The sequence below is a fragment of the Salmo salar genome, chromosome 04, assembly GCF_965601325.2.
Source record: "Salmo salar chromosome 04, fSalSal1, whole genome shotgun sequence".
Lineage (NCBI taxonomy): Eukaryota > Metazoa > Chordata > Actinopteri > Salmoniformes > Salmonidae > Salmo > Salmo salar.
In genome coordinates this window covers 60560341-60574522 of record NC_138294.1, presented here as the reverse complement: position 1 = coordinate 60574522, position 14182 = coordinate 60560341, and the positions used below count along the sequence as shown (strand labels likewise).

The 14182-nt window shown below is 44.6% G+C and overlaps 1 protein-coding gene across 1 annotated transcript; it reads right to left on the bottom strand.

The window, feature by feature from the left end:
- Window positions 1–283: 283 nt before the first annotated feature.
- On the bottom strand, window positions 284–14182 carry LOC106603528 (receptor-interacting serine/threonine-protein kinase 4). Its single transcript, XM_014197346.3, has 8 exons — window positions 13597–14182; window positions 7530–7821; window positions 5366–5514; window positions 4496–4545; window positions 3587–3745; window positions 3280–3386; window positions 2454–2682; window positions 284–2228 (listed from the first exon to the last, which is right to left on the bottom strand). The coding sequence occupies exons 1-8, from the start codon at window positions 13782–13784 to the stop codon at window positions 886–888; spliced, it is 2517 nt and encodes an 838-aa protein (XP_014052821.1). The 5' UTR covers window positions 13785–14182; the 3' UTR covers window positions 284–885.

Below are 14182 nucleotides of genomic sequence, written 5' to 3'. Positions count from 1 at the left end.
TGGCATGTTGGTTAAGGAGAGTGAGGTTTAAGTGGTCTGTGGAATGAGCCAACAGCCTGGAAAGGCAGGCATGTTCCCCCCTCTTCACTCCTCCCACCTGGCCTGTGATCCCCCCCTGAGGGCAGTTCCCATGGCTGGTGCCAAGTTGAGCATGCTCTGTGGGGTCTGGGGGATAGGCAGGAGGCACAGATAAGAACATAGCTGGCTGCAGATAGAGACATGCCCATTTTGCCCGGCATTGAAGATGTCATTTGCACATGGGTACACACACACACACACACACTTGTATTGACACTTGTTTTATTAGAGAATATAACTTATGAACATGATAAACATACCAGCTAGAGTAAGTAGATGGGAAATGAAAATACAAATGAGCATTCCACAGATGTCAACATTCTCTTTCTGTACGGACGGCAATGAATGTATGAATGTGCATATGCAAAGTATAAAAGTTACACTATTAAGGGGAAAAACGTGACATTGAGTGTATATTTAACATGAAGGGAAAAAAGTAAATGATGATCCAAATGAGCTCATGGTTCTATATACAGTGTATTTACATTAAAGCATTCCTTCCCTGATAAGATACCCAAGTAAGATAACAGGGGCTTTGAGAGGCCCAAAGCACCAAATAATCATAACATCTGGCAATGAATGATCAACGACTGACATAATAATAACACACAATCAATAAAAAATACTATGTACAAACAAAACAAAAAAAAATCACAATACAACAGCTGGTCTCTTTAGCTTGGACACTTCTCCCATCACATCAATGGGGAAGGGAATAGAAGAGATCCCTGACTGTTTTCAATTCAAGGACAGTTCTGTACAATCCAGTCACCGGGTGACTCCCTCCTCTCAGCGGAGGGCCGAGGCTCACAGTGCACCAGCGGACTCTGGACATTCGTTACCCTCACGCTCCGTCAGTTTCAAGATTACAACCTTCCTCTGGAGCCGCAAGGCCAACTGGCTAGGCCTACGAGCCAGGAGCTTTGGGCAGTCCTCTGCTGTTGGATGCAGGGTGTCCTGGGGGATGGAGTCCTGTGGTACATCCTGTGGCAGGGATATGGAGTCCTGTTGTACCTCTTGTGTATGCTGGGAGATGGAGTCCTGTGGTACTTCCGGTGATAGTTCCACCCCCTGGGCCAGCAGCATGCTGGTGATATCTGTATAGCCTCCCCTCACAGCCAGGTGCATAGGGGTGAGGCCCTGTTCGTCTGATAGACTAACAGCCTCAGGGCAGTGGACCAGAAGCTCTTTGAAGACCTCACAGTGGCCCCCTTCTGCCGCCAGGTGGCAGGGGGTACGCAGGGTCTGATTGGTGCAGTAGGGGTCTGCCCCTTCCTCCATCAGCATCTTCACTGTGGGCAAGTGGCCGCGTTGGGCAGCGAGGTGGAGGGCGGTAAGACCCTTGTCAGTCCGGGCCTGGATGTCTGCATTGTGCTTGACCAGGAGGCGGGAGGTGCTGGTGTGGCCTGTCTCAGCCGCCACGTGCAGGGGGGTGTGGAGGCCCATGGAGGTCACGTGGACGTCTGCCCCCAGCTCTATCAGGATCCTTGCCACCCTGTACTGCCCCCTTTGGGAGGCCAGGTGCAGCGGTGTGCGCCCGTCAGTGGTCTGCCCGTCTACGTCCGCTCCAGCCTGCTTCACCAGCAGTTTGGCAATGCCTAGGTGGCCCTGCCAGGCAGCCAGGTGAAGTGCCGTCCAGTCATCTCTGCCCTTCACGTGGACGTCTGCGCCTCGGCTCAGCAGCACCCTGACCACGTTCTCTTGGCCATGCTGGCAGGCGATGTGTGCAGGCGTGCGGCCCTGGGCGTCCGTCTCATTGATTGAGGCGCCGCGGTCCAGCAGCAGGCGGGTGATGGCCTCGTCTCCGTTCTGAGCAGCACAGTGCAGGGCCGTGTATTGGTCCTCATCCCGGGCGTTGGCGTTGGTGCTCCGACGGCCCAGCAGCAGCTCGGCCAGGCCCTTCAGGTGCATCTCGGTGGCCAGGTGGAGGGGGGTGGAGCCGCGAGCGTTGGCCAGGTTGGTGTTGGCGTGGTTGAGGAGCAGGAACTTGATGGCCTCCTCGTTGGCCTGCGTGACAGCGTGGTGGAGCAGGCTGCAGCCGCCCTCCAATAAGAGGTCCACGTCCTGAGGCTGCAGGATCTTCATCAGCTTGGACATGTCTTTGGTACGGATGGCGTCGCTCAGCTTCCTCCTCTGCACCTCCCCTGAGTCTAAACAACAAGGAGATAGAAGATACAGTATAGACTCAGGGCCAAAACGACAAAGAACCTATCTGAAAGTTAAAGAGACACTCCACATGCTCCAGAAGTCATTCAGGACTGTATTGCATGTAGGATATATGACCCTGATAAATAAGAATTCCTGTCATCTGTTAAAGAAAACCATGGACAATGCCACAATGTATTGACTACAATCACCATATCAGCCAGTCTTACCACAAGTATTCTCTTTCTCAAAGGAGAGGGTGATGGAGTCTTGAGAGGAGAAGGCAGAGTCTACAGAGGAGATCCCTGACAGTCTCTTGCTGGTGTTGTCTTTGCTGGGACAGCAGTCCTCCGTCACACGGTCAAAGCTCCGAGATATCCCAGAGTCCACCTGGCTCAGCAGCTCTGATAGGCTGTAGTCTTTCTCTGGCAGCATGGCCGATTTGGGCCTGACCGGTTTCTGCATTATCATAATTTTCACAATTTCACAGCATTATTCCAACCTCATAGTGTGGAAGTATATGTAAAACACACAGGGAAATCACATTTTTGACTGCACTGGGCCTTTCAATAGTTTTTCTCAAACCCAGTCTTCATGCCTTTCTCTGACTGTTTATCATCTTCACCAATATATCATCTTCACACATTGCACAATAACACCTGTAAATTCTGTCATATTTTGTAAACGGGTGTCGGTCAGTTTGTCACGTACATCGAGCACCAAACATTCAGAATGTGTCGCAACAGAGTTAACCAAGTTAAACAATGCTGCTGGACAGCATTCTTATTTGATGAGGAAACTGTTTGTCAGGATCAAATATTGACTGTGTATGTATTATGGAAACAATAACAGGTCCAGTACACAGGAAAGCAATCTCAAAAATAGGCACTCAGACCTTCTGACATACCAGAGGGTTTTCTAATTACATTACAGAAGAACACCAAAGAAGACTGACAGAATACTATATAGTCTGGCATGTCAGGGAGAAGAAGAGGATAGAAATACATAGAAAAAACAGAGGGAGAAGGCAGGGGAATAGAAGTGTGAAGGTTATACCTTCTCAGTGGTTAGCCCATGGCAGTGGTTATTCTCGAGCTCAGGAGTTTGGGTCTTGGACTCCTCTTGGGGTTTAGAGCACAGCTCCTCAGTTTCTGATGTGATTTCTGCAGACAGAAAACAACAAAGGTCAGGTTTGGTCAGGTGTACAGAATAGCATCCCTTGGTTTGATTTTCACCTTTTCAGAAAGCTATGCACAGTACATCATGATGTCGTGTAACCCAGTTAAATTGGGTTCTTACTGCTTTAAGATACACACAAACACCCACCCTTTAGAGACATAGGCCCCATTGGGTCTGTACTCACCCTGGAAGCTGGGTCTGGTGTCAGGTGAGGAGGCCCAGCAGCGTTGCATGAGGCACAGGAACCCCGTGCAGGCCTGGGGTCGACTCCAGGGCACAACATTGAGGTCAGGGCGCACCCCTCTCACCACCTTCACCATAATCTGCAGGATGTTGTTCTCCCCTGGAGGGAATAGAGGACATATGGTTCCAGTCAACACAAGACACATTGATACACTTCCTTCAATTCTCATATGATACCTCAGTCCATAAGGTCTACTGAGGTCACATTATTCTAAATACAAATTAAATCCTTGATCATATCAATGAATTATGTCTTGATCGTGTTCTGTTGAAGGTATGGAGAAGCAACATAAACTAATTTGGGTAAGACTGACACTAGTATGTACAGTTCATTATTATCATTATTATCATTCATGTACGCTTAGATAAGGAAGGTGTATAGATGTTTTGTTTGTTTCCCACACCAGGCCTGAAAAAATCTCTTAGATTTCCTTCTGTTAACGGTCTCTTTGTTATCAGGTGTTGGGACCAGCCAGTCAGCCAGTCAGTCAATAATTCAAAGCAAACAGAGGCAGTGGACTTAAACTCAGATCACCCTGGCTTCTTTGGTATCTCCGAGAGAGATTTACATGGTTATCAAAAGTCACGCCAGAGTAAGCCCACATGAAACACAGCCCTTATTTTAAGTGTTTCTAAAATCCCTTATGAGAAAAACAATTAGAATAATTTCCCTGTTTGACCGCTAGGTTTTATGGGTATTATGACACCTCCCCTGTGGGGCTCTATTGCAGTCCTGGAACTTTGAGTTTAAGAAATACTAGGAGTGCATTTTATAAGACAAACCCTGAAGGACTACAAGGTGTCTTTACATGGGAACAGAATCTCCATACGTTTCCTCAACATGTCTCACCTTGGTAAGGTTTCTTTTGAGTAAGAATTCCCCAGATGACTATGGAAAAGCTGTAACAGGAAGGGAATAACAACAGTTCAGTATCAAGTCATACTGTCTAAAGTGATAAATGATTGAATGACTGACTCACTATGGGTTTTCCAGGCATAACTTATAACTGATCAATATACACAGTGTACAAAACATTAGGAACACTTTCCTAATATTGCGTTGCACCCCCTTTTGCCCTCGGAAGTGCCTCAATTTGTCAGGGCATGGACTCTACAAGGCGTTGAAAGTGTTCCACAGGAATTCTAGCCCATGTTGACTCCAATGCTTCCCATAGTTGTGTCAAGTTGGCTGGATGTCCTTTGGATGGTGGACCATTCTTGATACACACAGAAAACTGTTGAGCATGAAAAACCCAGCAGCGGTGCAGTTCTTGACACACTCAAACCGGTGCGCCTGGCACCTACTACCGTACCCTGTTCAAAGAGACTTCAATATTTTGTCTTGCCCATTAACCCTCTGAAAGGTACACATACACAATCCATGTCTCAGTTATCTCAAGGCTTAAAAATCATTCTTTAACCCGTCTCCTCCCCTTCATCTTTACTGATTGTAGTGGATTTAACAAGTGACATCAATAAGGGATGATAGCTTTCACCTGGATTCACCTGGTCAGTCTGTCATGGAAAGAGCAGGTATTCTTAATGTTTTGTAAACTCAGTGTAAATCCAATTCAGATTCATATTGATTAAAACAAATATTGTAAAACAAACAATGGAGGGAGGAAGTGAAAAAACAAACATCATGACTAAGCATTAAACAGACAACGTTCCACCCCTCTGGCAGACAAGGACAGAGAGAAGTGAAGGTGAAGACACTCACCTGTAGACGTCATGCTTGGTTTCTGACACCCTGTCCTTCTCAATGATGCTCTCCGGCGGCAGGTAGGCAATGGTGCCACAGAACCCGTCACGGCTGATTTCATCAACCCTGGATAGGCCGTTCCATCGTGCCAGACCAAAATCTGATATCTGAAGGGGGAGATGGGAGATACAGAACACAGCTTGTTAGGACAAGACCAACATCCGATTTCTAAGGGGGAAGATGAGGATATACAGAACATATCTTATTAAGACAAGAACCCACTGGAACTCTCAGCCTTTCCCATTGTTCTTATGGTTATGGCTACCTTTACCCTCAAGCTGATGGCTGAGCCCTCATTGTATTCTATGCATTCAGAGCCATGATGAGGTCAGAGGCAGCCACGTCCTGTCCTAGCCTGAGGGTGCCTCCCAGTCACGTCCTGTCCTAGCCTGAGGGTGCCTCCCAGCCACGTCCTGTCCTAGCCTGAGGGTGCCTCCCAGTCACGTCCTGTCCTAGCCTGACGGTGCCTCCCAGCCACGTCCTGTCCTAGCCTGACGGTGCCTCCCAGCCACGTCCTGTCCTAGCCTGACGGTGCCTCCCAGCCACGTCCTGTCCTAGCCTGAGGGTGCCTCCCAGCCACGTCCTGTCCTAGCCTGACGGTGCCTCCCAGCCACGTCCTGTCCTAGCCTGAGGGTGCCTCCCAGCCACGTCCTGTCCTAGCCTGAGGGTGCCTCCCAGCCACGTCCTGTCCTAGCCTGAGGGTGCCTCTCAGCCACGTCCTGTCCTAGCCTGAGGGTGCCTCCCAGCCACGTCCTGTCCTAGCCTGACGGTGCCTCCCAGCCACGTCCTGTCCTAGCCTGACGGTGCCTCCCAGCCACGTCCTGTCCTAGCCTGACAATGCCTCCCAGCCACGTCCTGTCCTAGCCTGACGGTGCCTCCAAGCCATGTCCTGTCCTAGCCTGTGGGTGCTTTCCTTACCCCTCATGTCAGAAGTTGAGACCCTGTTTGACTGAGTTACATGTGTGGGCGAGTAGCCGAACACAAACTCAGTCAGTGTTGGCAGAGTACCTCAGCCTGTTAAGACAGGCCCAGGTTACGTGTTTACATGGAGGTATTAAAACAGACAGGTTGAAGGAAGGTTCCCACCCATTTCTCTTCCACCTCCAACCATTAGTCATGCAGGGGGAGGTTGGAGATCAGGTGGGATGAAGGCTGGGCGGGAGACACCTTTCTGCCCATAGCATGTGTGTCCAACAGGACGGCCATTTAAAGCAAAATATCCATACCTGTCAGCTGAAATGCATCCTTGACCAAATCCTATTAAAAAGGACTTGAAGTTATTGGGTTTGGGCTGTTGTTTTAAAGAGTCATGCTACATCATTTGGGGGAAGGTTTACTAAATACTCACTATAAGGTCAAATCTGACTTTTCTAACATTAGACAGTGTAATGATTTGACATATTTGGGTCGTTCCATGAAATAAGTGCCTTTTGTGTCTCTTTGATATTTTTAGTAGAAAGTGTGCGCCAATATTGAAATGTAAAATCCTGTTATATTAAAGGAAGTGCCCTTTAGTATAGATCACATGGAAAATTCAATAAATCAGATGTTTTATATACAGTAAAGACTTGCGGAAGTGCCTAAATTCAGACGTTTAAACCCAACAAGTTTTCACCATCATTGTAAAGCCCTAGTTATTTTGTTGCTTTGACAAAGTCATTTCTGAAGATTATTATTTTTTAATGTGATTAGTGATTCATTTTAAGGTACATTTTTTAAAATAAAAACTGTCCCACATTTTAAGGTAAATCCTGTTACGTGAACTAAACTGTCATTTTAATATGGTGAAACTATTCCTTTTAAAATATTTTTTTCCCAGAAAACATTGAACATCTAATAGTCAAATCATAGTGTAAAAGCAGATGAGCTGGTTCTACTATTTTTGGCCATTTTCTGTGTACCACCAATCTTCTGAACCAGTAGCAGTAGTAACAGTAACAAAAGCAGTAGCAATACTGTAGGAGTGTTTGGTTGAGTTCACCCGCCGCCCCAGGGAGGCAGAATCCCAATTTAGGACCAATGCAATGTGTATTTCAGGAACAATTGTCTCAAATGTGCAAGCTCTTCCCACACAGCGCCCTGTGCGAACTCTAATGAACAAACCAAGTAAGTCGTCTCTCACCTTGACGTGGTAGTGTGCGTCCAGTAGGATGTTGGCAGGTTTTAGGTCCAGGTGCAGGAGGGGTGGGCTCATGCAGTGCAGGAAGTTCATGCCCACCGCCGTCTCGTGGATGATCCTGAAGCGCAGCTCCCAGGGCAGAGGCTCAGCAGCCAGCAGGGTCTCCAGGGAGCCTGTCTCCATGTACTCCATCACCAGGCCCTGGGGGTCCCCACAGATCCCATACACTGGCAGGATGTAGCGGAACTTAGCCGCCTCCATCTTCTTAGCCTCTTCCAGCAGCTCTGCTCGCTCCCTACAGAGGACATAGCGGTCTGTTAACTTACTTACCTACTTAGCCTTCATTGCGCCAAGTGGTGCATAAAGGCCTTGTATACCTGTCTGTTCAGATTGAACTACATACTGTAACTCATACTGTACAGAGTAAAGGGAATTTAGGTTTAGCTGTCCTATAAACCTGCCCATCCATCTACATCCCTCGATCCACACCAAATTCGTAAAATGCTGTTCTCTTATCTTACTAACACAGGTATTCTAAGCCTTGTTAAAACAGCACCATCTGGAATACCTTTTACCATTGACCCAAACTCAAACTTCGTTACACAGTAGAATACAAGGAGACAACAAACTGAGATGCATGAGATTCTCCATGCATTAACTGGTCTCTCTGACAGTGCAGTAAATCAGTGAACCCAATAAGACATGACACATTTGAAGCTAGGCCTTAATGACATTCCTCAGAGAGGGCCAGGCCAAAGCATCGAGGTCTGTGTGGAGTTGTGAACACAACAAACCTCTTGTTCTCTGTGCTCGTTGCTCAACCTTTGCACAATTTCCTATTACCTTTATCAGTGTTAGCCCGGCTAGGCTAGCAGATGCAAACAGAGCAGTGTAGCCTATCACCACTGACCTCAATAGAGAGATCTCAAGGAGAGGTCCCTTTGAAAACAAACTCAGATAAACTGCTTAATCATCATGAATAATGTGTGTGTACGGGAGTGACTTCACTACAAATGAGCAACGACTTGGGTTTACAAAGGATTCATTCATGTCAAAACAGCATGGTGATGAGAACACCTTAAAAAGTAGTAGAAGCAGATAAAATGATGAAGTATAGTCAGCCATTCTAAGGCAGCCATGTTTGGAGGGGTCAATTATGAAATCATTCAAGTTCAATAAAAGTGTAAGCTTTCTCATCATATAAATCTGACAAGCATTAAAAATCAGTGCAAATGTGTGGATTTAGGAGATTTGGGGGAGAAAGAGAGGGGCTGACAGTCGTAATCACCTGGCATCACCCAGAAAACTCCTCAGCTCAGAAACCTTTCAAAACCAAACAATGACCCTTTTTATAAGGGAGAGGAGCCCAGCAAGACCGGTTCTGCAACTTCTCTTATTGTTTCCACCAAACATCGTCTGTATAGAAGGGAGTTGGGATCCAGTCAGACAAAGCTGGCTTTGAGTCAGAGAAGTGTGTGGAGGCAGGGTGCAGGCAGGCAAATTACAGTTCATGTACTTTTCAGATGTTCAGAGCAGATAGCATCTTTAGTTCAGGTTTAGTGGGTGCCATGAGTCTAGCTACCACGGATTGGAGATGGATGACAATGCTTGTCATTGGTGAAGCTGAAGAACTTCCTCCTTGTGCTGTGTATCTGACATTTTCCTTTATAGGCAGAGTTGCAAAGACAAAGCAATATCTCCGACTGGCCAATAAAAAGACAAGATTAAGATGGGCAAAAGACGACAGACACTGGACAGAGGAACTCTGCCTAGAAGGCCAGCATCCCAGGGTCGCCTCTTCACTGTTGACGTTGAGACTGGTGTTTTGTGGATACTATATAATAAAGCTGACAGTTGAGGACTTGTGAGGTGTCTGGTTCTCAAACTAGACACTCTAATGTACTTGCCCTCTTGCTCAGTTGTGCACCGGGGCCTCCTACTCCTCTTTCTATTCTGGTTAGAGCCAGTTTGCGCTGTTTTGTGAAGGGAGTAGTACACAGCGTTGTATGAGATCTTCAATTTCTTGGCAACTTCTCGCATGGAATAGCCTTCATTTCTCAGAACAAAAAGAGACTGACGAGTTTCAGAAGAAAGTTCTTTGTTTCTGGCCATTTTGAGCCTGTAATCGAACCCACAAATGCTGATGCTCCAGATACTCAACTAGTCTGAAGGCCAGTTTAATGCTTCTTTTTCAGCTGTGCTAACATAACTGAGAAAGGGTTTTCTAATGATCAATTAGCCTTTTAAAATGATAAACTTGAATTACCTAACACAACGTGCCATTGAAACACAGGAGTGATGGTTGCTGATAATGGGCCTCTGTACCCTTATGTAGATATTCCATGAAAAATCTGCCATTTCCAGCTACAATAGTCAATCACAACATTAACAATGTCTACGCTGTATTTCTGATTGATTTGATGTTATTTTAATGGACAAAAAAGTTGCATTTCTGAGTGACCCCAAACAGTTGAAGTCGGAAGTTTACATACACCTTAGCCAAATACATTTAAACTCAGTTTTTTACAATTCCTGACATTTAATCATAGTAAAAATGCCCTATCTTAGATCAGTTAGGATCACCACTTTATTTTAAGAACGTGAAATGTCAGAATAATTGTAGAGAATTATTTATTTCAGCTTTTATTTCTTTTATCACATTCCCAGTGGGTCAGAAGTTAACATACACTCAATTAGTATTTGGTAGCATTGCCTTTAAATTGTTTAACTTGGGTCAAATGTTTTGGGTAGCCTTCCACAAGCTTCCCACAATAAGTTGGGTGAATTTTGGACCATTCCTCCTGACAGAGCTAGTGTAACTGAATCAGGTTTGTAGGCCTCCTTGCTTGCACACGCTTTTTCAGTTCTGCCCACACATTTTCTACAGGATTGAGGTCAGGGCTTTGTGATGGCCACTCCAATACCTTGACTTTGTTGTCCTTATGCCATTTTGCCACAACTTTGGGAGCATGCTTGGGGTCATTGTCCATTTGGAAGACAGATTTTTGACCAAGCTTTAACTTCCTGACTGATCTCTGGAGATATTACTTCAATATATCCACATCATTTTCGTTCCTGATGATGCCATCTATTTTGTGAAGTGCATCAGTCCCTCCTGTTTTCTCCAGCATCTTCACAAGGTCCTTTGCTGTTGTTCTGGGATTGATTTGCACTTTTCGCACCAAAGTACATTCATTTCTAGGAGACAGAACACGTCTCCTTCCTGAGCGGTATTATTGCTGCGTGGTCCCATGGTGTTTATACTTGCGTACTATTGTTTGTACAGATGTCTACAATTTTTTTTCTGAGGTCTTGGCTGATTTCTTGTGATTTTCCCATGATGTCAAGCAAAGAGGCACTGAGTTTGTAGGTAGGCCTTGAAATACATCCACAGGTACACCTCCAATTGACTCAAATGATGTAAATTAGCCTATCAGAAGCTTCATTTTCTGGATTTTTCCAAGCTGTTTAAAGGCACAGTCAACTTAGTGTATGTAAACTTCTGACCAACTGGAATTGTGATACAGTGAATTATAAGTGAAATAATCTGTCTGTAAACAATTGTTGGAAAAATTACTTGTGTCCTGCACAAAGTAAATGTCCTAACCGACTTGCCACAACTATAGTTTGTTAACAAGAAATTATGGAGTGGTTGAAAAAAAAGTTTTAATGACTCCAACCTAAGTGTATGTAAACTTCCGACTTCAACTGTATATGTATGACAAAAAAAATACGTATTAGGGTATGGTGCATGGCTTGTATACTATTCAGGCTACGTGTAATTATGCAATACTAAGGTACTATACCTTTCGTTGACACTTCAAAAACATTCCAAGTGGCATGTGTTATGATTGATTTTTATCAAGAAATCTAAGATTTGAATGTGTATTTCAGACTAATATCCATAACAGAAGGTGTAACATCTAAAACAGTTGTTTTTACACTAAAAAGTAATAATGTACATTTCAATATGTAAAAAAAGTTTTAGTATGTGTTCAGCCATGCTTTTCCTTCAAAAAAGCAATCCATGTTTTGACCTAAGACTTACAAACTCAGACTTTTGCTAATACAGTACGTTCAGTCTCCCCAAAAAGCTTGTCCATTTCACGTAACATCCATAACGCTTCTTATGCGTTTTATTTCGCCAAAATGTCAATATTTATAAGTCTGCTTTTTTGGGTATACACTCCCCCCAAGGAGTACTGTAGACACACATCAAAAGTTTAATTTATATTTATTCCATTCTGTGAGACATTTAAGTTCTGATTGTGTGTGCAAATGTAATGTCAATAACACTGTAATCACCTTAAATTACTAAAATGTAATTTAAAAGTGTCTGTGACAGTGAATAAATCCTTCAACAAGTTCTCAACAGCAGAAAGTTCCGCATTCGGTCTGTGGATATATAGCCTCAAGTGAAATTAAGTTTACGCACAACCTGATCCAATCATTGTCTTCAAAGCTGTAAAAGCTCTCAAATGACAGATGGTCACAATGGTTAAAGTGTTCTACATTATAAGCCTCTTGAATAATGTTCCCAACCTCTTACACCTTTAGAAACATTAACTTGATATGACACCAAAAATGTTCAAATGCACTAACGTTCTCCACTGCTGATGAATGTAAAGTCACCATTTCATAAGTAACACCTTTTGTGCCAAAGGAATGAAAGGACATTGTACAGATTTTTTAAACACATCCACTCTGGTTAATTTTTTTAATCAAGTAGAAAGTAGGAAACTAATAATGAGAGTAAAAGAATAGCTGATAGTCCTCTTTGAGGCTCCAGGGGGGGCTCAGGTGTATACTACATTCGTTAAGAAGAGGGTAGGGTAGGGTGACAGGTTGTTCTTCTGACGGAGACAGCTGAGCTAGGCCTTTCGTGTTTCCTCCTGCTGTTGGCATACATGAGAAAGGTCAGGGGCACCCACGCAAGAGGGCATGCCTTCAAAGCAGCCTCAATTTGTTTGGGGGCATGGATTACATGGTGTTGAAAGCATTCCCCAGGGATGCTGGCCCATGTTGACTACAATGCTTCACACAGTTTTTTTGTTGTTGTTTTATTTAAGTTTTTTTTTTTTTACATTATTGAAACATTCTGTATTTGTGGCCTTCTAAACCATGACAAAAACTACTGGCAGCGAATCTGGACCCTCGTCCAATCAGAGGGTAGTAAGGGCAACCTGATGGAAGGTGGACCAAAGGAGAGAAGTGTGGTGTTGACATAATTTGCACATTTCTAGATACATTTTCTAGGTTGTACACTCAAGCTTTTTAAGTGCAATGACAAGAACTGCTTGTGAGAGACGTTAGCTACGCTTAGTATACCAAATATTAATTACACCTTCCTAATATTGAGTTGCCCCCCCTTTTGCCCTCAGAAGTGCCTCAAGTCATTGGGACATGGACTCTGCAAGGTGTCGAAAGCATTCCACAGGGATGCAGGCCCATGTTGACTCCAATGCTTCCCACAGTTGTCAAGTTGGCTGGATGTCCATTGTGTGGTGGACCATTTTTGATACAAATGGGAAACTGTTGAGCGTGAAGAACCCAGCAGCGTCACAGTTCTTTACACAAACCGGTGCGCATGGCACCTACTACCATACTCCGTTCAAAGGCACTTCAATCTTTTGCCTTTCCCATTTACCCTCTGAATGGCACACATACACAATCCATGTCTATTGTTTCAAGGCTTAAAAATCCTTCTTTAACCTGTCTCCTCCCCTTCATCTTCACTAATTTAAGTGGATTTAACAAGTGACATCAATAAGGGATCATAGCTTTTACCTCGTCAGTCTGTCATGGAAGGAGCAGGTGTTCTTAATGTTTTGTACACTCAGTGTATTTTCACCATCCACGAGTCCGTGACATAAGGCTGAATAAGCATGCTGCCCAGTTCACACCCTTAGATAGAGGATCAAACTCATAATCACATAGAACTACAACTTTCTACTCTGAAGCCCACAGAGGATATCAAACAGATATCATGGAGTCTAGGCTTAAATACTTGAAACAACATTCTTCATACCCCACACACAATGAATCCCAGAATAATAGCTGACCCACTCACTTGTCATCTACATGAAGGCAGGGAGGGCACTTGATAGCCAGCCATGTTTTCCACTGTACATGCCGGACTTTGTATACTTGTCCAAATCCGCCAGAGCCTATCTTCTCCCAGCTCCCAAACTCAGAGGAGTCAAAGGTTCTCAGCAGCCCCATATTCCCATGGGAAGGGTCCGGAACATCCATATCCATCTTTAGAAAGGCTTTAATAGTGTTGAAATGCCCAAATCCTTATTTTTTCCTCTAACACACATTCAGAAGAACTTAACACACACACACATGCCTACTGAAAGCTTCCTTCCTTGTTTTTTTCCACCCTCTTGCCTGACTCAGTCTGGCCCCTCCTTCTTTTCAGGTGAAAGCAGGGGAAGGGCCAGTAGATGTGACATCATATCCTGGGTCTGGCCAGACAGACCAAACAACAGCCTTTCCAGGGAGCATTCAACACTGAACCTGTTTGTCAAAGTGCTCGAGTCCCAACTCTCCTATTTCTGCCCAGAAAAAAAATAAGCATCATATTTGTAAATAAGATGGAATTCAAGAACAGTGGAATGTTGGCATATCACCCAACACCTTTCTCCCTCTAATAA

Excerpts from the sequence above, each read along its gene's own strand:
- LOC106603528 (XM_014197346.3), bottom strand. The coding sequence starts at position 13,784 with ATGGATATGGATGTTCCGGACCCTTCCCATGGGAATATGGGGCTGCTG. Across the intron at positions 3,746-4,495 it reads TCAAAAGAAACCTTACCAAG|GGGAGAACAACATCCTGCAG; the intron begins GTGAGACATGTT and ends TATTCCCTCCAG. Across the intron at positions 2,683-3,279 it reads ATGGGCTAACCACTGAGAAG|AAACCGGTCAGGCCCAAATC; the intron begins GTATAACCTTCA and ends ATGATAATGCAG.